This window comes from Xiphophorus couchianus, unplaced genomic scaffold (assembly GCF_001444195.1).
Source record: "Xiphophorus couchianus unplaced genomic scaffold, X_couchianus-1.0 Scaffold1000102, whole genome shotgun sequence".
NCBI lineage: Eukaryota > Metazoa > Chordata > Actinopteri > Cyprinodontiformes > Poeciliidae > Xiphophorus > Xiphophorus couchianus.
The window spans coordinates 114,175-140,181 of record NW_020963015.1 but is presented as its reverse complement, the minus strand read 5'-3'; the positions used below and the strand labels follow the sequence as shown (position 1 = coordinate 140,181).

Sequence of the window (26,007 nt, the reverse complement as noted above, 5' to 3'; positions counted from 1 at the left end):
TATGTTTTCCACTGGTAATAAAAAACCCAAACAATAACTAGTAATTATAATGTGTTTTATTCTAGTAAAATAAGCGGCTAAAGAAAAAAAAAGCAGTTTGTTGTAGGTTTGAGTGGAAACCGTTTGCCTTAGAAGTGCTTGTGATTTCATGTAATTTAGGACATTTTAAGACTTTTTAAAATAAATTTTTAGCCTCTTTGGTTTGAAGATTCAGAAAATTACTTTTTCTTTGCCGTTTCCATTTATTTAAAGCAGAAATAAAGAATTTTACAGAATCAACATGTGAAACTGAAAAATGACACGGATTAAACTTGATTTTAAATCATTGGCACAAAGTACATGTAGCAGAATTTTATAAGTTGCATTTTTGTTTTCTGGATTCCCAGTTTATTTACAGCATGACGACCCAAATTCATGTTTTCACCTGTTACATTCATGTAAAAACTGTTTTGTTTTGTTTTTTGGTAAAAATTGTAGAATCTGTTTGACTGAATGTGTTTTCTACGTTTGGTGTGTTTGTTGTGTTGCTGGTGAACTTAGATTAGTTTTTATTAATTTATATGTGACACTAAAATTTAATCTAAAAATTTTTAGATCAATTTTAGAATTGATCTAAGAACTTAAATAAATTCTTAGCGTTCATGTCACGGATCCACGGATCCCGTTGTGAGCACAGAGGTCACCGAAACAAAGTGAGAACAAAAGGAGAAAATTAATCTTAGAATGGAAAAGTGCTGCTCAGGTTCTCAGGACCCTGAGCAGCTTTTTGGCACAAACAGGCTCCCGTAGGTTTTTCTGTCAGCAGTCCAGCTGTTCCTGCTGTTTGATTGATCATTAGAATTTAATAAAAGAAGGAATAAAAACACAGATTTCATCTGAACCAATGAAAAAATAAAGGTTGTTCATCAGCCCATCCATCCATCCATCCATCCATCCATCCATCCAAAGCATGGTATTGGTGGCATTATGCTGTGGGACTATTTTGTCCCACGTTTTTCAGATTCCTTTCTAATTTTCAGTCTAATCAGAATTCCTGACCAAATAGAGGATAATAATAAGTTATATGTAGATTTTTTTTTGCTTTTCTTCTGTTTCCTTTGTTTTAGTCTGTAATTTTCAGGGCTAATTGTTAAAACTAGAACCGGTTTCTCTCCGCATGGGGCTTTTTTCAGTCCAGGATCAGCTTGGAAACCAGAAGTATGCAGCCGAACTTCTTTTATGAGCCAAACAGGATCAAAAACAACGAGATAGTGAGCTGCTGCCCCCATGTGGTCACATGTGGAAACTACACGAGAATATCTGTTTTCCTGCTGTGAAAAATATAAATCAGGAGTAAAATTTGTGAAAAGTCCAAATAAAAACTGTTCATTAAAGATATTTCAGAGTCAAGCTGCTTGGGGACAACAAACGGTTGACAGAAGTGCAAAAAATAAAAATCCCAGAGGGATCATGGACAACGATTCTGGACTGGACCCTTTGCTAATTAAAGGAGGAGTTAATGTGTAATCAGAACTGAACTCCAGCAGGATTTGGATTTGGAGGTTCGTCCCTCAGAGGTCCAAGGATGGATCTGGTTCTGTTCGTCACCTTGTCTCTGCTGTGAGTAAATATTTTCTTTCCATCAGCAACACATCAACTCATAATGAGGAACTTTCAGATCTAACAATGTTATTAATTTCACTAATAAGTAAACAAGCCGTCTCAGTTTCTGATATTAAATACATTAGAAAACTCAAATGAAGGATTTTTTTAGTTTGAAATCAAAATGACCTTCCCTGATTTCCAGTTTGCCTCTGATTTGGTGACAGATTGGACAGCAGATGCCAGGTCTGATTTAGGAGCTAAAACTCTGGTGAAAAAGTCTAAAAGTTATTTCTTCACACCATGCCTCTTAATAACTTTGACCAAAAACGCAACTTATGAGCTTTCTTGATCTATAAAAATGGGAGCAGTCCATTGAAGTAAAAATATTCAAAAGGTTTTCTTTCATTAAAAAAACTAATCCAATTTCTTACATCAGGTATTGTGTAAAAAAGGCATTTTATTTTGAAGGGTCAAGTAGCTTTGATGGTTGGACCAAAAGCAAAACCAAAAAAGAGAAGAAAAATATGGTAAGGTATGGTTAGCACAACTCAACTCACACAACATGGTCTATTGATTGGGGGAAAGAAAACGTCTCTGTTAGAGTCGAGCATGAAGATGTTTGTTGTTGCTCTAGCATCACACCAGGTGAGGCGTTTGGGTTTAACCCACCTGCCCAGTGAGACTCCAACTGGTGGTGGAAACGTCAGACCATAAAGTAACAATCCGATTCTCACCAGTAAAGCATTTGAAGCCCTTTAAGTAACCCTTCAGGTCCCAGTAAGTACCAGCAGGTACTATGTACCTACTAAGTTCCTTTTGAACATACTTTGTAGCTAATCTAGTCATGAAACTCCCCTTTTAGTCTTTTGTTATGGAGTAGGCCAAAGGCTGTGGATTTTTGTTTCTTCAGTTTAATCATTATTAGGTAGACATGAGTCTGATTAATAATTTTAATCAAACTAAATCCTTTAGGGTTCAGAGTTGATGTTAAATCTAAAGTCCTGAGAACTACACATTAAACTTCTGACTCAATAGAAAGTTCAAGAACGTATCCTTCATGTTAATCTTTGATGGATTATGATAGTAATTTCATGTGATTTAAAGTAGCTTATGCTGCTACTCTGCAGATAAACCTAAGATCCTGCGGAGCAATGAAATCACCGATGGAGAAACGGTGGAAATCAGCTGCCTTGTTCCCAGGCAGACTCTGCCGTCTCTTCAGAGAAGACTAAACGTCCCTTCCAGGTGATCAGAGCAACGAGTTGTGTGTGTTTTCAATCTGACGTCAAAGGAGCTGCTGGGAAACTACATGGTAGGCGGCCCGCTCAGACTCAGGTGTGACTACAGGCTTCAGGAGTACACTTCCATCTCCAGCGACGACATACCCGTGACTGTCTGGGTGAGAGTTAATCAGCCTGTAAAGGTTCTAGAAAGTACCTCTGTCTATGAAAGTACATAAAAACACTCTCTACCGTACAGGTACCAGTCCCAGTCTGTCCATCAGCGTCACTTTGTGTCACCTGACGACATCATCGAGGTCACCTGTACGCCTCTGGTGTCCCCTGTTTCTTCTACACAGAGGAGTATGGGTTCAAGAAGGCATCCTGCAGCAGTAACATAACCGTCGGAGAGTTCACCAGGTTTCAGAAGGCCACGCTGCTGTTTCCTCTCAACCTCACCTGCACCCACCACCCCGACGAATTTCTCTCCATCCGCTCTGAGTACAGCAACCACCAGCTGGTGTTTGTAGTCGGCATGTCTACTGTTAGAGGAAGGAAATATGAGCAGCAAATCGTAAGGAACAGTTTGGGGCTCATAATTTCAGACATATATGCTAATTCCTCTCAGTGGTACAGTTGGGAGCTATTTTTCTGTTTCCATTGTTAAACTGGCACAAACAACCGACCCATACGACACCATTCCTGGTGTACCACAGGACAATGGTACGGTATGGTTAGCATGAAGCTACTGGTATTAGTCCATTGATCAGTGGACAGAAAGACGTCACTGAGACATAATAGTGTGTCACTTTTGTCATCGGACTAGTATGATGCCAAGTTAGGTGTTTGGTTTTAACTACTGGGTTCTGCTTGTCCTTTGCATTATAAGTACATGGAAAAAATAACAACTTGGTCCCTGTAGATTATTGATTTTGTATGAATTTCTGCAATCACAAAAAACTGGAGGGACTGGTTTCCCTTATTTACTCTTATTCTGTTGATACCCTGTAAAGCGTAGTTGTCCTACAAGTACCATTAGTAACCCGTATGCACCCTGTAAGTTCCCTTAGTGCAGCGCCAAAGCACTCCCTAAGTACCTGCAAGTTCCCAATAGATGCAGGTAATCACTTAAGCCCCCAGTAAGAACCTCATAGGTACCAGGTAAGTACACTATAAATACCATGGGCATTCCCTGAAAATGACTTGCAGTTACCCAGGAACTACTACTTGAGTTTTGCAAATACTTTCTAGGAACCATGTAAGATCCTTGCAAGTAAACTGAAAATACTCTCTAAGTATCTGATAAGAAACCCAAAAATACCATTTTGTACCTTATATAGAAGGTATACAGGTATACTGTACCAGACCCATTTCTTTCTATACTTAGTTTAGTTTTATACTCAAGCTGTTGTTTCCGCTCAAAGTTTAGTCATGTTATAACACCTGCAACTAGACTCCAAACTCAACAAGACCTGATCCACAGAGAACCGCTCAGATAAAAAACAATTGTGAAGAAAAGTCAGAAGAATAAAATTTGAAGATTCAAATTTAAAATAATCATCCATCTATTTAACCACTTAACCTAACAGCTAAGGCACATTTCCACTAATTCACTAACAACGGAGCTCATTTTTAATTTAGCACTTTAGCTAAATTTGAAATCATTTAGCGCTCTTACGTTTTCCTAAATTAACTTTTCTACATAGAATCTAAACCGCTAATTTACTCAACTGTTTGTAAACTTTCAGTTGAATAAAGTTTGACTTCTGTGTTGAAGTTTTGCTCTTCAAGTAGTTACTTTAATATTCATGCTCTTATTTTGAAGTGGTTGAAGACCATCCATGCTGGTCTGGTTGAAGTGAACTCTGTCGCGGTTTGGTGTGTATGCATCTCAGAACTGACCAGAGACCCAGGAAATGGACTGCAGCGCAGGGCATTCTGGGTAAATAACAAACGCGCTAGAGAGAGAAATGACTTTGGATTTGAGAAATTCTACAACCACCAAAATCTGATGCTACTCCATTTTTGTTTACATTTTATGAAGCTGAAAATGTAAGAGATTTTTCAAACTGCATCTACCGGACTATCCGGTGGGAAAACGTTGTAAAAATTGTTCACATTTTATTTGTAGATGTTGACTAATGTAAATCTGCTGCTGTGGGTTTTTTTCCAATCAGTGTTTCACTTGAATTACCCTGAAATTGCTCAGATTGAGCTCAGGGGAAAGAAATGTTCTGTTTATTGACCTTCTTCAGTTGTACCTCAAGGCCCTGTATTTGGCCACATTCAGTTTCCACGGTTTTACTGATACTTTTCACATTTCGTCCCCTAAAGAAAAGCCTGTTTTTCAGGCCTTTTTTTTTTGTTCTTGAAACTGCACTTTGATCAAATTAAGCTGTTTTAAATGTACCATAAAGTTGGAGATGTGAGGATTCATCAAATGACTCAATTGCAAGAAGTCCTTGAAGCAAATCATTCATTTAATTCCCAGGCACGCAGACGGCTTTGGGGACCCCATGCATCTGTTTACAGTGTGATAATCAGGAATTTTCACGTTTTATAGAAACTTTCTAAGATTCATGTCAAATTTGAGTTTTTGTGTTCATCGTTTGAAACTCAACAATTCCGAGGTTTTTTTATAGAAAATTTCCGAGATTAATCTAAAAATTTCTGAGATTTTGGCAGAATTGTTCCCGAGAACTCGACAGCCCAAATACTCTATAGAGATTAAAATCAGAATGTTTTTTATCAGTGGATTTCATCCTCTTCCATATTCTCCTATCATATTTTATATATTACAAAATTTAAACCAGCCCAGGATGTATTCTCCCTCCTAATTCCGGCCCTGAATGCATCTATAACAAAACACAAAAAACAAAATATTTAAAAGTACTTTTGCAGTTTTTACGTAATAAAATCAGAACTTGTACCTAAAAGTATTATTTCAACATTAGTACTTTCACTGAAGTACTCTGCCAAACTCTTAAAGTGCCACCATGACCTCTCCGCAGACAGAGGCACGCTGGGAAATGTAGTTTATAGAAACCGAACGAAGTCGGCGGAGATCAACCACATAACTACATTTCCCACAATTCCTAGCGCGTTTTCTTCCTCCTCTCCTTCCTTCCTGCAGCCTCGGCCCTTCTCAGCTGAAAAAGGAAGATGAGAAGCCGCCGCTGCAGCCCCGAACAGAACCGACACTGAACCGAACCGGACCTCCAGAGGAATGTCGGCGGAGCGGCTGCTGTCGGAGCGCAGGCCGAGCCCAGCTGCCGAACCCCGGCCCTGAACGCGACGCGACCAGCCTGGAGCAGCGGGGCGGGTGGAGCTGCAGCCCCGCCGGGCCGGACCGAACCGAACCGAGCCGAGGAGAGTTCCTGTCATCCACCGTCCTGCCTGCCGGCGATGCAGAGAAACCTGCGGGACTAAAGAGTTCGACCGCATCCTGAAACCAGAACCGAACTGAAGCCCGCATTCAGGTGAGACCCCTCCCTGCACACCTGGGCTCAAGCTGGCACCTGGATTCAGCCGGGAAACCCACTGGTTCTGGTTCGGTGTCATGTTGGAGCGAATCAAAGCGGCGCCGTCTTAGTAACGCAGAAACAGTTCGGACCAGAAGTTCCCGTCCAGTTAAAATGAGGCTTTAATGATTTATTTAAACTTTTCTCCTCCTGAGTGAAAAAAACAAATTACAGGAATTACTAAAAACACGAAAATCTACATATTTTTAGGATTTAATGAAACTGCACACAAACATGAACTTAAAAACAGATTAATATTTGGTTAAATGTCAGTTATGTTGATGATCTGAGGTGAAGTTGAAGAAATTAGAAGAAATTTCCTGATTGATCTGGAAATCAGATTGAATCAACCCCAGAGTATGATGCTGCCACTGGTGTTACGGTTTCCAGGTCTGAAAAGTTTATATCCGTCTTCATTAGGCCCTTAATGTTGTATTTACTGAATTAAAAATGAGTTTTTTCAGACATGTAGGAGTAAAATGAAACATTTATAAACCATTGTTTTTCTTGGTTAAAGTGTAATACACCTGGGCCTTAAAAACCAAAGTACCAAACCAGGATTTTTGTGTGTTGCCACTAAACCCCAAATTCACACTTCACTGTTAAAAGAACCAAATCCTTTGAGCGACCTGTTCCCCTCCTGGCCTGTGGGGGCGCTGCACCAAGGACCAGTGAAGGAAACAACAAAAAACCTCTGAAGACACTGAGAGCAACTTCTTCTTTTGTGAAATGGAGTGGTGTCAGATTTTAGTGTTTGGAGGATTTCTCTTTAGTCTAAGGCTAAAGACCATGAGTGATTTATCCTGCTAGCGCTAAGCTAGCATGTTTGTTCTGGTTGCATTTACCCAGAATGCCCCTGGTGTTGCTTAAAACCAGCTTTTTGATGATGCTTTCCTCTGTTCTCCACCAGGTGGCGGCATGGAGCGCTCCGGCAGCATCCAGCTGGACATCCCTGACTTCAGCAACTCCGTCCTGTCGCACCTGAACCAGCTGCGCGTCCAGGGCCGCCTCTGCGACATCGTGGTCAACGTCCAGGGCCAGAGCTTCCGCGCACACAAGGTGGTCCTCGCCGCCAGCTCGCCGTACTTCCGCGACCACATGTCGCTGAGCCATATGAGCACCGTGTCGCTGACGGTCATCCGCAACCCGTCCGTGTTCGAGCAACTGCTGACCTTTTGCTACACGGGCCGCCTCTGCCTGCAGCTGGCTGACATCATCAGCTACCTGACCGCCGCCAGCTTCCTGCAGATGCAGCACATCATCGACCGCTGCACCCAGATCCTGGAGGGCATCCACCTGAAGATCAGCCTGGCCGACGTGGACGAGGCAACACGCGACGACGACGACGCGCCGCCACGGGCGGCCCGGCCCGTCAGGACCATGGAGGCCATGGTGCGCGGCGGCGGCCATCATGGCGGGCTGAGGCTGCTGGGCGCCAGAGGTGGAGCGGAGGCGTGCGAGGTCATCAGCCCGGCGGAGGAGCCACTCAGCCCGCCGCCGACTGTGGAGCACAGCGGTCTGGCGGGACCTGGCGCCACCAGCAGCAGAGCCAGCAAGGAGCCGATTCTCCGCATCAACCGGGCCGGCCAGTGGTACATGGAGACGGGCAGCGAGCCGGAGAGGACCGACAGTGCCGAGGAGGGCGGCGGTGGCGGCAGCGGTGGCTTGGACCGCATCAGGATCAAAACGGAGCGTATGGAGGACTGGATTGGAGCCGGAGGGAACCAGGAGGAGGCGGCGGCCGCAGAGGAGGGCGGAGCCACGGTGATGATCGACACGTCGGGCCGCAGCACGCTGATGACGGCGCCGCTGGGCGGGCTGGGAACCCGCAGCGGACAGGCGTCCTCCAGCTTCAGCGAAACGGACCGGTGAGTCGGAACCACATGATAATTTATCGCGATAACCGATAATGTTGTTGTTTTAAGATGGTTCTCGTGTTATATAATAAATAAATTACATACTAATGCAAGTACAGTTTCTTTAAAACAAATGAACTTAAATTTTAAAGATTCAAGATAAAAACAAACTATAATCACAAATTTATCATGCATTTGTCAGGCAGCGCATGATAAATTGTTTTCTAAACAATAATATTGATTTTATGAGCATTTTTAGTTAATTTAATGGTTATAAAGGGATAATAATGCAAAAACCAATAAACTTTAGTATTAAATATCCAACATAAAAAACAACTTAAGATAACAAATTTGGCGATAAATTGTGCCACGAGTTATTGCGATAAACATTGATGTTGTTTTTGAGATAGTTTTCATGTAATATAAAAATGACTCATTAATACAAGTTTGCCCTCTTGTTGAAAATTAAACTTTTAAATATAAAATATCCAAAATAAAACACCTGTCACAATAACAATGTTTGGCCATAAATTGTTCTTGAAGTTATTGCGATAAATGATAATATCGCTGTTTTTCTAGACTAACTTTAATATAACGGGATAATAATGCAAAAACGCTTTCTCATAGATTAATAAACTTTAACATTAGATATCAAAATAAAACTTAACTAGGACTGTCATAATAACAAATATTGCTGGACGATAAATTGTCTCTGAAGTTATCACAATAAACCATAATATTGATGTTTCGATACCATAATAATGACAGTTCATCTTCTCAAAGACCCACAAATAAATAAAATGGTATCTGTAAACGAAGTCGTCCTTCAGAAAATGTTAATCAGAATGAAAATTATCGAGGCAATTTTAATTTATCTTGCAATTAATTAACTGCTTGCTGTGACAGACGTGAGTGGAACAAAGTTTTTTCTCATTATTAATGAATTATTTACCTAAAACAAGCTCCCATGTCTCGTTCAAAAGTTACTTGTTAGTAAGTTTTGTCTTATTTTTAAGATATTTCCACTAGAAACTCGACGTAAATACCTTTTGTGTATTTGTAGTGTAGGAATCGATTATTCTGGCGATTAATCTTTAAAATAATTGCCACTCTGCAGATCTTTTATAGAATAACCTAGAAAATACAAATAAACAAACAGTTCAATTCCTTTCTTAATAAGAAAATAAACATTTTAGATCTAATCCTACCAACTACAACTATCATATCAGTTTTCATTTATCGTGATAAATTACTCAAATAAAAATCAATTACTAAATTAGTTGATTAATAGATTAATGGTGATTGTCCAGGCTCAGTCCCACCGGCAGCGTGGTCGTCCTCACCGAGCGCCAGAGAGCGAAGAGCGAGTCTCCGAGTCGAGCCGACGAACTGCGGCAGCCGAGCTCTCAGGTAAGAACCCGAACATCTGGAACATCAGGCGACATGAGGCGCTTTCCGACCAGAACCGACCCAGATCTACCACAGTCTGAAAACCTGATTTATCAAAAATACTTTTTTTGTTGAAACTGTCATCTGTGAAAAAATCAATCTCCTCTGTCTTCTAGAAACAGCCAATCAGAGCCAGGAGGCGGGTCTTAGTGCTGTCAATCACTTCTTCTTACTCTCTGCTACACTGCAGCTAGCATAGCCAGTCATAGCTGCTACGGCTAGTTAGCATAGCCACTGTTGATAGTGGATAAACAGTTTTCTTGTAGTGATTAGCACATTTAACATCAGGTAAACGCTGTTGATTGGCAGCGCTAAGCCCCGCCTTCTGGCTCTGATTTGTTGTTTTTGGTGCATTTCTTCAGACTGCAGCTCAGGGATTAGATCGATCTGTTCATAGATCATCTGTCTCATAACATAATGTCATGGCATGGTGATAGTTTTAAAAATAAAATAAAATAAAGTTATTTTAAGTGTATTATTACTGTGTTTTTCTTTTTACTTTTACTTGAGTAAAATTTCTGGATTTTCTGCCCACTGAATGAAAAACAAACATGTTTTAACCTGAAATCAACCAGACTGACTCTCACCTGTTAAAGTTTCTTATTCATAGAATAAAAAATTTGGAAAAATTTATTTTGCCTGATTTTATTTTATTTTTTTACTTATATGAATTATTGTGATTTTGATCCTTAAAATACCAAAAATTCCACTTAACTTTCTGTTTTGGTCCATCTGATGATGTAATTTTTAAATATTAAATGATTGATGATTTGATCAGTTACTCAGTACCTGAGTAAACTTTTTATTTTTTAGTCTTACTTAAGTATTTTCTTGTCCGGATACTTTTTACTTTTACATGTTGCAGTTTTGCTTCTCTTACTGTGATCAGTTTTTGGGTTTTCTGCTCTCCTCTGGTTAAACCTAAATGATCTCGTTTAGTTTATTTCAGCTCCTGATCTTGTTTTTGTCAGTCTGATTTGTCTGTGTGTCCGTCAGGGTGAGGAGCACGCGGCGTTCGACATGGGCGGCTACGAGGATTACCTGAGGGAGCAGGTGGGCGACCGCTGGTTCCGCTACAACCCGCGGCTCACCTGCATCTACTGCTGCAAGTCCTTCAACCAGAAGGGCAGCCTGGACCGCCACATGCGGCTGCACATGGGCATCACGCCGTTCGTCTGCCGCATCTGTGGGAAGAAGTACACCCGCAAGGACCAGCTGGAGTACCACATCCGCAAGCACACCGGCAACAAGCCCTTCCACTGCCATGTCTGCGGGAAGAGCTTCCCCTTCCAGGCCATCCTCAACCAACACTTCCGCAAGAACCACCCGGGCTGCGCGCCGCAGGAGGCCCACAGCGCCTCGCCCGAGACCACCACCGCCTCCGTCCCGTCCCGCGGCGGCGGCCCAAGCGACGAGGCCTCGCCCAGCCAGGAGGAACCCGAGGCCGGCGGCGGGAGCAACAGCGGCCATTACGCAGACGGCCCTCAGACCTCGGTTTCCACCACGGGGCCCGACTGACCCGGGCGGAAACGAGGCGAACGCCGCGCCGGTCCCGTCTGAAGTCAACGCACACCTCAGAGTCCGAAATGAGATTCTTACCGCTTTAAACCGCATCTACCTTCACTAACCAGACAGAACAGATTAAGCTAAAGATGAAGAATCGCCACACACTGCTACAACCTCACACACACACACACACACAACGCTCAGCCGTCAACTTTATGTTGCAGGTTTCTACTTTTTGGATTTCCGGGTTCACAACGCAGCATCACAACTAGCGGTGCACCGATTACCGTTTACAGCCGGTTTTGATTTTTATCTGAATTTTGCTAAATATCGCTGAGTTAGCAACAGTGGGTCAAACCTCTCGCACATCGGAGCAGAAGAGGACAGGTTGATTTTTAGACCTTTCTTTGAGGAGATCGGGCCGATTTATCGGTGCACCTCTAATCCCGACCGTCCAGGGAATCTGGGAGAGAAGGAGGGCTTTGCCAAGATACTCAGTGCCAGTTTTACGGTTCAAATTCTTTTTATTTGCCTTGAGACAATCCGGAGCAGTCAGGTTAATAATAATAATAATAATAATTATTGCGCTCTAAGTGCCACAGCGATGACGGTTTCGTTGGGTGAGTTACGTCTCGGCGCCACTGGAGTTTCTGACTTTGTCACATTTCATTTTTTACACTACAAACATAAAACTGCAGCTCTAACTTCTCTGTCCTCAATTTCAAAACATTTTGCTCCGTTTACAGTTTTATCCATTTATTGTTGTTGCTTACAGGAAGGTGGCTTCAAATATCTCAGTTTAAATTATTTTGACTTTCAGATTTACTGTTTAAATCTTCATCATCAATAATCAATATTTGTGATCAAAAGAAATCTTTCAGCTCTATTAATGCTGAATTTGTCGGTTTAAATGCTACATCAGTGACAAAGTAAGACAGAAAAACTAGAGATGCCCGATATTAGCATCAACATCGGTATCGGCCGATGTTAGCTATTTTATCCGATAAGTAAAACTGAGACGATATAAACAAACGATGTTTATTTTCATCTTGTTGCAGTTTGTTTCTGGAGGGAGTTAGCCATGCTAACAAAAAGCTAGTTACGCTAAACCTAATGCGCTATGATATCTTTAGAATATATATTATGTTTATATCTTTTCCTGTCCATCTTATTTTGTTTCTTCATGTATCTTGCTAAAACTTATTGAGGGAAAAAAGAGAGAACGTGAGGACAGGAAGTGAAACAGTTGCGTAAACTATCTTCATACACTTCAAAATAAAAGCATGAATCTAAACGTCGAACTATTCAATAATAAAAACTAAAAGTTAACAAAACAACTAATAAACTTGGTGCTTTAAAATGGATCCAGAAATATTAATTTAGGCGAAGCTAAGTAGGCTAAACGACTAAAAGTTAGCTAAAAAGCTAAGCTAAAAATTAGCTCGGTTCATGGCGAGTTAGCGGATGTTAGCATTTGAGAAAATATATAATACCGGTAAATATCAGTTATCGGCTATAGAAGCAATACTAATATCGGATATCAATATCAACCAGAATTTATAAACAAAAACATCAAAGTTTCTCTTCTGAAGGATATCTTATTTTAAAACAATAGCTATTGTTTAGAATTATGCTTAAGGAATAATTGTACTAAATAAATATTATATTAGCTATAATTCAAATCAAATGTGCAAAAAATCTGGGAAATTGCCGTCTAACAAAGAAAACGTGGGAATAAAAGACACATCTATGGAAAACAGGCTAAACAATGTTATGTAGAGGATAATTTTTGTTTTTAGTTTTTTCCTTTTCTTTTAGGTTTTTATTAATTAATATCTGGGCAGAAAGCAGAGCAGAGGGATCCGAACCCTGGACTGTCAGCTTCTGATCTACATGATCTTTACGATTTTGAGCCTTGACATTTGAAGCCATCGTCCGCAGAGAAACTCCAGTCGCTCTGGTTTATTAGTTCAATTGGCTGTGAAATATTTAACCGATCATGTTGATGTTTGCTAACTGTGGCGGTGAAACCTTCCAAGTTTCTCATAGATTCAGACAGAACCACCTAGCAGCGGGACAAACTACCGAACAAACTCCCAGTAGGACAGAAACAGTCTCAGATAAGCTACACCTCTCCATAATTACCTCTCATCACTACGCAATACAGCTGCTGCTCACTCAGCACCACCGGGGGGCGCTCTGGTCCGCTCAGATCCCCGTCAGTCCTCTCAGATCGTTTTTATAGACAGGTCTCTGTTTCTCTATCATTACTGTACACCTCTGTGCTTTTGACAATGAAGCTTATTATTTAAAGGAGGAAATGATCAGAAATCTGTCAGTTAATGACGCATTAAATCTTCTGCACTCCACCTAAAATATAACTTACTGTATAAGTTTCATTTTACCATAACAATTAATTAAAACACCTTGTTTAATAATACAGCATACTGTTATATTATGCTTAAGTTGGCCATATATTACATTTAAAATAGCTTTCTAAATCAATCAATTTCACAAAATACAACTTATCTGGGCCTAGAAAAGAAAAAGAATTTAAAAATCCAGTTAGATTAAAAAAATCTAATTTTTATCACAAGTTGTCTCAATAAATGTAATTAAATGCAAATAATGAGTATTAAACAGAGCTTAGTTTGATCAGTTAAACTGTAGAATGACTTCAATCCAACATTATTCTGTCTACTGGCTAACTTCTTTAGAATAAGCTAGTGGAATAAAAATATTTTTAAAAATAACTTAAAATCAGTTTTTGATAATTATTTAAGATATTAATAAGAATGTTTAAAGTTTGTGACTCAAGAAAACACTTTGCATTTCATATTTTGCTGATTCAAAGAGCGTCTTTGTTTCTTTGGGCTTCTGTTGCTAATTTAGCTAACATAGTTAGCCAGTGCTAATACAATTAGCTGATGCTATTTCATATTTACTGTTTCTGGATATTTCACTTGTAACCTAGAAAAATAAAATGTATCAGAAACAAAACAAAATAAAAAGTTTAAAAGTAGAGCAAAGAAACTGAAAGCGTTGTTTAGCTAGCCGTTACCTCGCTACGTCAGCTAGCTAGTGCTTTGAAAAACAATGGAAAACGACGTCATTGTTAAACGTTTATAAGCCTGATCTGAAATAGATTTCAGACATAATTTCAGAAGCAGGATTATTGTTTTCAGGTGAATCTCAGCTAACCTGAGTGATTTTTAAACAGATGCTAATTAAACGTGGTTTTATTTACAGTGCATTAGACGTACTGCGTCATTAACGGCTGAAGATCTGGGATTAAAACGAATAAACGGAGCTCTACCGTCAGACCAGATGGATGTAAAAACCCGGCTGTTTTAAACCTCCAGACGTTGCATGTCAGAGCAACTGGCAACCAAAGGACAGCGGCCATTTTGGTCCTCCGAAACACCCAAACTTCCTCACTTAACGGCAACTAAGAGTCGTGGTAGAAAAAGTTTTTTAAAAACAGAACAATAACAAATCTACAGATATTATCAGACAGATGTATTTAAACTACTAAGATGTTGTTTTTTTTGCTTCTAAATGTAAATGAGTTTAATCGAGGCGTGTGGGAGGTAGCACATGGATCCGCTGTTACTGTTTTCTACAGGACTGTGAATCTGATTCTCAGTGGACAGTAAAAAACATTTTTTATGCAAGTGAAGCCAGCGGCTCCGTCCTCACACTGAGCAACTCGAGATTTTCCTCTCGGATCTCACAACCAGAGCCGCCGCCGCCACGCTCACATTCAGGCCTAACCAGGATCTATCAGGTATAAAGACTTCCTTCTTTAGTCACTCAAATGGACGTTTTCTGTTGGTGTTTTCCCTTTGTAGCAGAGCATTAACGGTTAAACCTCAGTGCAGTTTGCACACTGCAGAAATAAAATATTCATGTACACGCTAGCAGCAGGTAAAAAAATATAAAGTAGTAATTTTGTGAGGGACAACTGGATTGCAGAAAATACAAAAACAGGGCTGGGCAATATGAGAAAATATAATAAAACCACAAGACCTCTGTAGGTGTACTGCAGCCACATTTAATACAGACTTTAATGGATATTTAGTGACTTTCATAGATTTCGACTTTGTGTTTGTTACAAATGAAGAAACTTTATTGTGTGATATTGCTGACATTGCAATTTCATAATTTTCACCTTAAAGTGACCAGTTGGAGCTGGGTGTGTCATTTAAAAAGAGATTTCTAAATGAAACTGAACATTTTTATACATCAAATCCAACATTTCATTTATCTTTATGATGTGCATCAAAGAAAGTGCTTTTAATCTCTGTAAAAAGCACAATCTGGTTAACTGCTTCTCAGTTTTTACTTTCACTTTCCTCCAAGCGTCATAAAAAACAAACATGAATCTAATCTGGTCACATTTGGATGAGACTTCATATTCAGAAGCCGCCGAAATGCTAACAACTAGCTAACATTATTGTCCAAAATTAGACTTAAGCAAAGTGAAATTGACCTAAATTTTATTTCAAAGGTGTTTTGTTCCTTTGTAAAATCTGAAAATATAGCAACAATTGGCATTACCTGACACTTTGAAACTGTAACTTCAAGCCAGTCAATGAACCCGTCTAATTTGTAATTAGTGGTAAAACCTTTCTAGATATTTGTTCTTAAAGTAATAAGAAATCTAAAAAAAATTATAATTTTATAGCATTAACTAAAAAAGTTATAGCTAATTTGGTCTTAGCCTTGGTAAGTTTTAGACTCTAATAGTTGTCTTTTTGTGTAAAATATAAATTTTAAATACACAATTACTTAGCTTCTAAAAAAGTAAATAAATGACAGAGTATCTGCAGATGCCAAAAGACAAACCAGAACCATCGGAACCGGTCTGAACCGGTTCCGACTGGCTCCGTTTGTCAAAATGGCCTGGCTGCTGATTTTCATGTTGTAGTCTTAGACTGATCTCATGATTTAAAACTTGAAATTGCAACACAAATGGATTATTAAATTATAGATACATATGTAAACACAATAAAAATGTACAAATATTTATGAATCATAACTTGAGAGTTATTAAAACTATGAAAAGAAAAAGAAATAAAATAACGCTACAGTAAGTTCAAGCCTTTGTAAGAATTCTGATTTATTTTTTAATCCTTCAATTAAAAACTTCCCATGTTATAAGTATTATTAATATAATATAATATCCCTGTAACCGAATACCTCACTTTCTTGTCGTCTAAATGGTTGTTTGAGATGCTAACCCATTGTTAGCTTGTTAGCTTCTAGCAAGCTAAAGCTAATAAATGTGAAGATTTTAAATTTAGAGACATGTGCTATGTTTATTTAAAGCTTTATTAGTGGTTGATTTCCTGTAAAATTAAGTTGTATTAATTGTGGCTCAGACATCTTGTGTTTTTAAAATATATTTTAAAAATACTATATATAAAAAGTAAATGTTGCCCAGCTAGCAACACAAAGACATTAACCCAGTTTGTCTTCCTGAAACTTCAGGAACAAACATTTAAGTTTAGGATGTGAAAGTCTTGATTTATTTAAAGGTGCAGTTTTAAAAAATGCCACGATAAGCCTTTTAATTTTTCTTTTTTAGTTGTTTTTGGTTTGGCTGAGGTCTCTTCATTTAGCAACAGGTTGTTTTAAGCCAGGTAGTCGGAAACTAACCAGATTGGTTCTGGTTCTGTTTAAGAAATCCAGAGGGAAAAGTCGGATCCACGTTTTCGTTTTTTGCTGTGAACTTTTTCCTTCTCTTCCATTTTCATTTTTATCATTTCCCAACAAAATAAATCCCAAACAAACGACTGCTAAATTGTAACGAGTCATTGCGAAGTGACGATCTTCCTGCCTCCGATCTTCGTAAAATCCGACGTTTCCCTCTGAGTTTTTCCGCCTTATTTTATTTTTTACTCTCTAAATATTTTCATGTTAAACTGTGAAAAACAGCCAAACCTCATCACCTACATCATCATCTGGGCTCCATTTTGTTTGTTTTGGGTAACTCTGCTTTTCTACAACATGCCAAACTTTGTTTTCTTGTTTCTTTAGCTTAAGTCTGAAACTACTTGCTTTTTAATATTTTTTACTGTGTGAATTTAATGTTTAGTTTAAATAATATACAGTAACTTTGACCACAATATGCCTAATTATAAATCAAATCATTTAAACATAATCACTTAATGAGATTACTCCTTACTGTTGATTCCTCAAAGTATATCATAATATATTGAAGCAGAAAATGAAATTTAGTGAATGAACTTTTAATATTGTACTTTTTGTTTGTTTTTTAAGGAGGTACCTGACGAGCTCTTAATAGACGAACCTGAAAGGTTTTATGTGAAGCTCTTATGTTGCATGTGTCTGTTGCTAAATCATATTGGAAACAGGGGTGGGAGGGGGTCGTGTGTGAAGGCCAAAGGTCGATTAGTTTAAGTAAAAAAAAAAATGTGAAGAAGCTTCTTTCACGATGACCACTAGATCACTCACAGGTTGTTTCTCCGCCAGAGGAAATAAAGCACTTTAAGTGTAAAGCTGCGGTGACTCTGCTTTTCCTTTCTTCATATTTTAGCTCTTAGCAGGTTAAACAGCTGCCTTAAGTCAGAGGCCTACTCAGAGTAACTGGAAGACTGACTGCTACTGGAGATCCCTCCTGACCACAGAATCATTTCCATCGACTCGCTGAAGATTCTTGGATGAGACGAGTTACGGCGGGTCAAATAAAGCAAATAAATTACGAATTAAACCAGAATAAAAGTCGTAAAGAAGATTTGGGGATAAAGAAAGATTACGAGAAAAAGTTGTTAGAGAATGAAGTCAGAGTTAAGAGAGTGAAGTGGTAATATTAACAGAATAAAGTCATAAGAGAATAGTCGGAATAATATGAAAATAAAGTAATATTAAAATAGTAAAGTCATAATAATGCTAAAGTAAAGAATATATTCAGAATATCAACAAAATAAAGCTGTAGTGTTAGGAGAATGAAGTATGAAATAAATGTTTAATTTAAAACATTTAATTTCCTTTGGTTATAAAGTATTTCTGAATTTAATACCAGAAAATGTGGGTTTAAATCCATTCTGGAAATATTAAGTAAATGATAAACTAAACTATCCCAGATGTTGGGCCAGAAATTCAGCACCGTTTTTCTTTTTTCAATTATTTTTTATTCTGTGCATTTTTTATTAAACAGTCAGAAACTTCAGTGTATTTTATTGGGATTTTACTAAACAAACCCAAACAAAGAAGGATTTTACATTACAGGGACAGAGGAGCTGAAATCAAACCATCAAAGTGGTCTAGTCCAAGTCTAGTCAACATTAAGTATTCAAAGTAAGTTTAAGACATGAATGTTTTATTTGAGCTCTTCTGGAACTGCATTATGTTTGTTTCTGGTGCCATGGAAGCCTTAAACCCTCCTGACCTCTGGATGATTCGGGTCGTTTCATTGCTGGCAGGGTTCGGCCACGCGGCCGATGAACAGCAGCGTGTTGAGCGTCGACTCTCTGATGATCACCAGGAACGGATGATCGGCCAGGAAATACTCCCGGTCCAGGTTCAGGGAGCGTCCGACGGCGACCACGGCGGTGGAGGCGGCAGCTTCGCTTCCCTCCTCGTTCACCTGGAAACCAAAAAACAACAAGCCCACACAGATCAGATTAAACTTTAACTAGACCAATCAGCGGCAGTTTGAGTGAAAACAAACAGAAAACATGAACTTTGTGTTCCTGACCTCCAGGAAGGCTTTGTGGTAAGCATCAGAGATAAACAGGGAGTCGCTGCCGTCCTCCAGGACTCCTGAAAAAACAGACCCCATTAATCTCATAAATATAATCAATAATTAATGTTTTTTAATCTGTAAGACATTTGAATGAAAATCAGTGGAACTGAATTTCACAGTAATGAATATTTCAGTGTGGAGATTAAATCTGCTGATGTTGCTTAAAGTTGTAATAATACCAAATTAAAGTCATGAAATTAGTCGAATAAAGTAAAAATTCTATGAAAGTTTCTGCACAAATTGTCTTAAAAATAAAATGCTGAAACAATTTATCGGTTATAAATATGGAAATGTTTCAACTATTAACATCAATAAATTATTGCTTTTGTATTCTGATAATACAGAATTAGCAGCTAATGACTTTATTCTAGTAATTAAAAAGAGACTTTCTATGGGGATTGGTTCTGTTCCAGGTTCTGATTCTAGTTGTGTTTCTGGTTCTGGTTCTGAACCAGAACCTGCCTGGTACCGGGCAGGCTGGCCGTGTCGGCGCTGAACAGGTCGGTCAGGCCCATCTGCTGCAGCTTGTCCTTCAGGCTGAAGCTGTCCTCCACCCTGAAGCGCGGGACGGAGACGGACACGGTGGTTTCTCTCATCTGGTCCAGCCAGATCTTCAGCTTGTTCTGGTCCAGATTCTGCTCCACCTGAACGGAAAAACTCACTAAATAATCCGACATTCATCCAATTCCTTCAACAAGGACTGATTTTCACTCCAGCGTGTTCTGGTCGGAGGTTCAGCTTACGGCTGCAGTGTGTGACTTTTATAAAAAAAAATGTTTACATGTTTGTTGTCGTGACAGTTTGTTATAACATAAATCATCTGTGAAAAAAAATGTTATCCTGCTAACTAAAAACAACCAATCAGAGCCAGGAGGCGGGTCTTAGCGCTGCCAATCATCCTCTGTATGTTATGAGTGCTAATGCCAGCTAGCATAGCCACCAATGATGGTGGATAAATGGTTTTCCTGTAATGGTGGGTTGTTTCTGTTAAATTAACACATTTAGCAGCATGTTCATGAGGATGATTGACAGTGCTAAGCCCCTCCTGTTGGCTCTGATTGGTTGTTTTTGGTTAATTTCTTCAAACAGCAGCTCAGGCAGGAGGTGGAGGAGATCGATCTGTTCAAGATTATTTGTCTTATAACAAACTGTCACAGCATGACAGATTTAACACGTTAAAAAAATTATAAAAGTTACATACTGCAGCTTTAATGTCAAATTTCTCTGCTTTCCTGTTAAAAATATAATATTCACAAGCCTGATGAATGACTCGTTTGAATTTGTTTTGTCCTAATATTGGCAGAAATGCCTCACCAAACGTCTCAGGTAATCTCCACCTTCACCTCATCACCCTGTTTCCTCGCTCTACACTTCAATTCCAGTAACTTCTGGCTAACAAATGTAACAGTTTTTTATGTTTTCACTTTTCTCTGCAATACTTCTGAATTTATTTACAACCTGGACATTTAACCAAAGCTACAGGATAATTTTCTCTTTGTAAAGGAGGGAATGAAGTCTACCTGACTGAGCGGATGGCCTCTGCTTGGCAGGATGATCACCATGGTGATGTCGTCTCCTCGGTACGGCATCTCCAGCAGCTGCACCTTCTCCTCACGCAGGTCCTTGTAGTTGAACTTGGTCTCCTGGTACATCATGTTGACCTCGCAGCTGCGACTGTCATCCACAAAGAAGTCTGACGCCATCACGTTGTCTTTGGGAAACTTGTTTTTCCACAAACCCTGAAAGGGAAACAAAAACTGTTGCTCAGTGTTCAGGAATATTAGATTATCTTTGTATGCAGATGATATCCTGCTTTTTATCTCTGATGTCCTAAAACAGATTTCTATCCAGGTTCCTTATCTTCAGGTCTTTACCAACCTTGAAGTAGATGGTGTTGACAAGAACCAGAACGGTGTTGGAGTCCAAGGCGCCGGACGGCAGCGTGTCCTGGATCCTGTTCTCCGTCTTGTTGGAGATCCAGTCGTTGATGGTGATCCGAGCCGCCTCCGGGTTTGTCTGCCAACAGAGGAGTTACTGGTACAGATCCAGTTTGACTTAAAGCACAAAACAATATCATCTGCATAGAGGGTAATATTCTCAGCAAAATTACAATAGGGCAGCACAAACAAAGTTCAAAATATTAAAGGAATTTTTAAAAATAATTTAATTGTGATTATACATGAAATTATGTATTCCTAATTGTATTATAAATAAATTCTAATTTTAAGTATAATTTAACAATATCAATAATTACTTTAACACAATTATAATTCATTTATATAAATAAATATATTCTACTACTCTAATTTTGCAGAAGATGCTGTTATTTTAGTTTTTAACGAGACGTGAGACTCAATTAACATTTTTAATGAAGTTAATTGCAGGGGCTTAATTAATGAATCAATTAATTGCATTTTATTTGAAAACCATTATAGAAATACAGGCAACTTTTTAAATTCAAAGTTAAGTTTTGAGATTAATATTTTTTTAATATTATTTTGAAAAGTCAAACAATTTTGATTTTTGAAACTCAGAAAATATCCAAGTTTTTCTGAGATTTGTTTTTTTTCAGAAATCTACTCCTTTTTTGTTGTCTTTCTGTCCACATTGGCCTTAATACGGCATCATAGATATGTTTCATTTCTTCAATAATTTAGCAGCAAAAATGTTTTTTGAATTGAAAACGTTGCTTGTTTTGTCTAAAACGGTTTTAAATTAAAATGCAATTAATTAATTAATGAGACTCTGCAACCTGTGTTTAAAAAATGATTAATTGCGTTAAAATTTAGAATAGTATTAATATTTTAATCAAAGAACATTAGACATAAAGAAAAACATATTTAATATTCAAAGTATTAACTTTACTTTCTGTCCAAATCAAACGTTTCGTTTCATCCTGTTAAGGTTTCCAGTAGTTATTAATCTGGAGCCATTTTGAAACGGTTTAATAATTTCTGACCTTGAAGTTGAGAGGCATCAGTTTGGCTCCATACACGGTCTCGCTGATGTTCTGGTACGTCTCGTTAAAGTGGAGCGACTTGTCCCCGAACAGGCGGTTGGCGGAGACCAGCAGCGTCATTTTGTCTTTCTTCCTGTACAGTCGGCAGTTCAGTTTGGCGAAGAAGAAGTGGATCATATCTGACGTTTTCTCTTTGATGGTGTCAAACTGAAACACCTGCAGATGGAAACATCGGGTCGGGTCAGTGGTAACTACTGACTGGATGTGGAGCAGAAACAGATTTCACCTAAATTTTTATTCACTTTTGTTTAAATGTTACAGTTTTAAAATTTGGGCTTAAAATCACTGAAAATAGGATTTGCTGTATTAAAAACACTAAAATAATCGTAATGTGATTTTTGTCCAATTCTTACCTGGTCAATAAAATAAACAATGTTTTAATTAAAGAAATTGATTTATTATTTTTTTTAGTTTAGCACTTTCTTAACTTTGAAAATGCTATTTTGTTAGTAATTTTTTCAAATTAAATTCTAAAGCGCTAATTTTCTTGACTGCTTTGAGAACTTTCAGTTGAGTAAAATTCAACATCCATGTTGAAGTTTTGGGTTTTAGCTGTTAAAATTATTCAAGTAGTCATGCTCTTATATACATGCTCTTATTTTGAAGTGTTTAAGCAGCAGGTCTGTTTCCTCTCCTCACGTTCTTCACCCGTGATGTTGATGGTTTATCGTTAGCAAAACTAATGTTTATGATTAGCTTTTTAGCATTAGCTCTTGCTAAATACCTTGTGGGTGTCACACTTTAGCATTAGCAGGACCAATGTTTATGGTTAGTGCTGTAGCATTAGCTTCTGACCAATACCATGTTGCCATAATGTTTTAGTGTTGGTGAAGCTAATTTTTACGACCAGTACTTTAGCATTAGTTTTACTAAATGTTATGTTGGTGCAGCAATTTAGGATTATCTGAACTGTTTATGATTAGCGTTTAGCATTAGCTTCAATTGATACCATGTTGGTGTAGTGCTTTAGAGTTCACTATTAGCTTCTGCTAAATATAGTGTTGGTGTAGCACTTCAGCGCTGTAGCGTTTATGAACTGTTTATGATTAGCTTTTTAGCACTAGCTTCTATAAATATCATGCTGGTGTAGCACTACTAGAGTTAATGCTCATGATTAGTGCTTTAGCATTAGCTTCTTCTAAATATCATGTGGGCTAAGTGCTTTAGCAGTTTAGCATTAGCAGAGCTAATGTTTATGAGTAGCGCTTCAGGGCTAGTGCAGCTAGCTGTCAAGTTAGCGGTAGCCACCTCTGTGCTAATGTTTGAGGGATTCCGACCTTCATGATCTGCTCCAGTGTCTGGTTGCAGGCTCCCAGTTTGGTCATGGCGAAGGCGGTGGAGATGCTGAGGGGCGACATGAAGATGTTGCTATCTGGCGCCCGGCTGAGGGCCATCTGCTTGTACAAGGCCAGGGCGAAGCGGCCGTTAGCCTTCGATAGCTCCCACACCCTGGGGTTGACGGGCCGCGGCTCCGGGGTCGGTTCGTCCGCCTCGTCCGGGTCGGGGCTGCGGTAGACGCAGCGCGGCTCCAGAGCAAGGTCTTTGGGTCGGGCGCTGCAGATGTCCAGAAGCTGCGCACTGGAAAGCAACGGCAACAATGCCAGAAGCAACCAGCAACTAGTAGTCCTCATCCTGGATGGAGGAGAGATTAGCAAACCAATTTAGGAAACCAGAAGATTTCAGAAACGCTGAAGGGTGCCAAAACGTTTTAGCAAAGTTAACAAGAATAAACGCAACCTGGAAATGTAATTAAATAATGAAAAAGAAAACGTATAATTAACCAAATGTGGTTCAGTTCGACCTGATTACCGCACAACCTGCAAAAGAATCACCTAATTAGAACCTGACTGACACCAGGAAGTAGGCAAAAAAGATCCTAGAAAAACAAGACGTCCGGCAAAACCTGTCTCTGGCAACCGTCCCTAAAACAGCAACTGTCCCTAACAAAGCAATTGTCCCTAACACAGCAACTGTCCCTAAAACAGCAACTGCCGCTAAAACAGCAACTGCCCCTAACACAGCAACTGTCCCTATAACAGCAACTGTCGCTAACACAGCAACCGTCCCTAAAACAGCAACTGTCCCTATAACAGCAACTGTCGCTAACACAGCAACTGCCTCTAACACAGCAACTGTCCCTAACACAGCAATTGTCCCTAACACAACAACTGTCCCTAAAACAGCAACTGTCGGACAATAAATTCTCCGACTTTATACCTTTTTAAAGAAATCATCAAAATGTATATTTCTGATGGCTGGTTCCAAAGTTTTTTTATAATTTCTGTGTTTTAACAGCAACTGTCGCTAACACAGCAACTGCCTCTAACATAACAACTTCCTTGAGCAAATGTCTTTAACAGTTGCAGAACCAACCTAAAGCCATGTTGTGACCTTGAACTCGTGACTTTCAGCATCGATACAAAACAAACAACAAAAACATGAATGTTTTGAAGTGGCCTAGTTAAAGCCTGGACTTAATTCCAGGCTTTAACTAGGCCACTCAGGCTGGGAAACCCTCCAATGCGGCTGAATTAAAGCAGAATGACGATAAAGACATTTGATATCAGCTGCTCCCTCTAACGTTTTATCACTTTTTCAGATGTTCAGGTTGCGTTGCTGTTTTAACAAACTGAGCAATAAAGTTTATTTTTTCAGATTTCAGTCGGATACAAACAGAGGAAGATTTTCCTTCGCTTATTGATCAGAAACTTGAGGTAAACGGCAACAGATTGCAGATATTGATCAAACATCAATGAGGCCAAATGGCTGAAGTTCAAGTAACTTTTACTTTCAGCAACATAAAAAACAAAAACACAAATTTTCCAGAATCGGACCCAAAACCAGAATCATTCTGCTAAAAATGAAGAATTTACCTGAGCAGGTACGTCGCAGCGAGTCCAGGAGGAGAGAGCAGTCTGAGCTGTAAACAGGTCACTGTCCTGCAGAGCAACGACAAATCCACTTCAACCTTTGAAACATCGACCCGCCGCCATCACCGTGACGACGAACCCCTCCGGAACCGATCAATACCTGAACGGGTCAGGACTCGGACCCAGGAACAAAACTATATTAAACTGGACTGAAATTGTTTCCAGCTGCAAAAGCTTTAACATACATTTTAAATGTAGAAAATAATATAAAAAAATTTTGCTTCTGGGATTACATTAAGTTGGAAGCCTGAATAAATAAAAATTTGCTGAAATTGAACTTCAAAAATATTTGTAATTTTCAGGTCAAATATTTGGTTTATGATATATTTATTCTCGGAAAAGGAAACTTTGGGCAGAAAATTTTAAATTTGGGTAAAAATGTAACTTTTTGCTAAATTTAGTTGTTTTACTTTACGTTTAAACAGAATGTGGCTGTTTACGTCTGATTTGAATGATTATTTTTGTCTAGTTTCATGTGAAAACTTCTTAGTTCACTTTAAATAAAACAAAACTATCTTAGAATAAACTTGAGACCAAATAACTTCACAATAAATTCTCCGACTTTATACCTTTTTAAAGAAATCATCAAAATGTATATTTCTGATGGCTGGTTCCAAAGTTTTTTTATAATTTCTGTGTTTTGAGACTAAAATATTGAGAATATTTTGTTAACTTTATAAATCTTATTTGGAAGGATTTAGAAACTGGATTTGACATTTAAGTTTATTTTCCTGTAAACATTTGATAAAAAGATGAAAGTTGCTGCTGTAACAAGGGAGGAAAAATAAACAGAAATAATTTCATTCAGGGTGAATATTATATTTAAAGCAGAGCTAAATATATAATATAGATATTTATCAGTTTATAGGAATGAAAAGTTGTCTTGTAATAATTTATGCCATAGTTTGTATTGATAAATTGTTTTCTGTTAAATTGTATTTTTTGTTTTCTGTAATTAAACATCCAGAAACAATTTATTTAAAATCTGAAGCAAATTTTATTGTGAAATTATAAATATTAAAAAAGTGCAGAAGAAGTTTCACATAAAAACCAGAAAACAAAAAAAATACGATCAGCTGATCTGACCGGGTTCTGGTCCAAGAGAACCAGAACCTGATTTCATCTAAAGTTCACATGTAAGTCCAGGTTTG

General features: G+C 38.7%; 2 protein-coding genes across 2 annotated transcripts; one reads left to right on the top strand and one right to left on the bottom strand.

Moving 5' to 3' along the window:
* Window positions 1–6,149: 6,149 nt before the first annotated feature.
* Window positions 6,150–17,663, top strand: zbtb37 (zinc finger and BTB domain containing 37). The gene is made up of 4 exons (XM_028011997.1): window positions 6,150–6,283; window positions 7,236–8,193; window positions 9,492–9,591; window positions 10,627–17,663. Exons 2-4 carry the CDS (start codon window positions 7,244–7,246, stop codon window positions 11,146–11,148), a joined length of 1,572 nt encoding a protein of 523 aa, XP_027867798.1. The 5' UTR covers window positions 6,150–6,283; window positions 7,236–7,243; the 3' UTR covers window positions 11,149–17,663.
* A 659-nt stretch (window positions 17,664–18,322) lies between these two features.
* serpinc1 (serpin peptidase inhibitor, clade C (antithrombin), member 1) lies at window positions 18,323–24,942 on the bottom strand. Its single transcript, XM_028011804.1, has 8 exons — window positions 24,800–24,942; window positions 23,204–23,558; window positions 21,867–22,082; window positions 20,786–20,923; window positions 20,428–20,646; window positions 19,377–19,551; window positions 18,860–18,924; window positions 18,323–18,748 (listed from the first exon to the last, which is right to left on the bottom strand). Exons 2-8 carry the CDS (start codon window positions 23,555–23,557, stop codon window positions 18,572–18,574), a joined length of 1,344 nt encoding a protein of 447 aa, XP_027867605.1. The 5' UTR covers window position 23,558; window positions 24,800–24,942; the 3' UTR covers window positions 18,323–18,571.
* Between the last annotated feature and the right edge of the window lie 1,065 nt (window positions 24,943–26,007).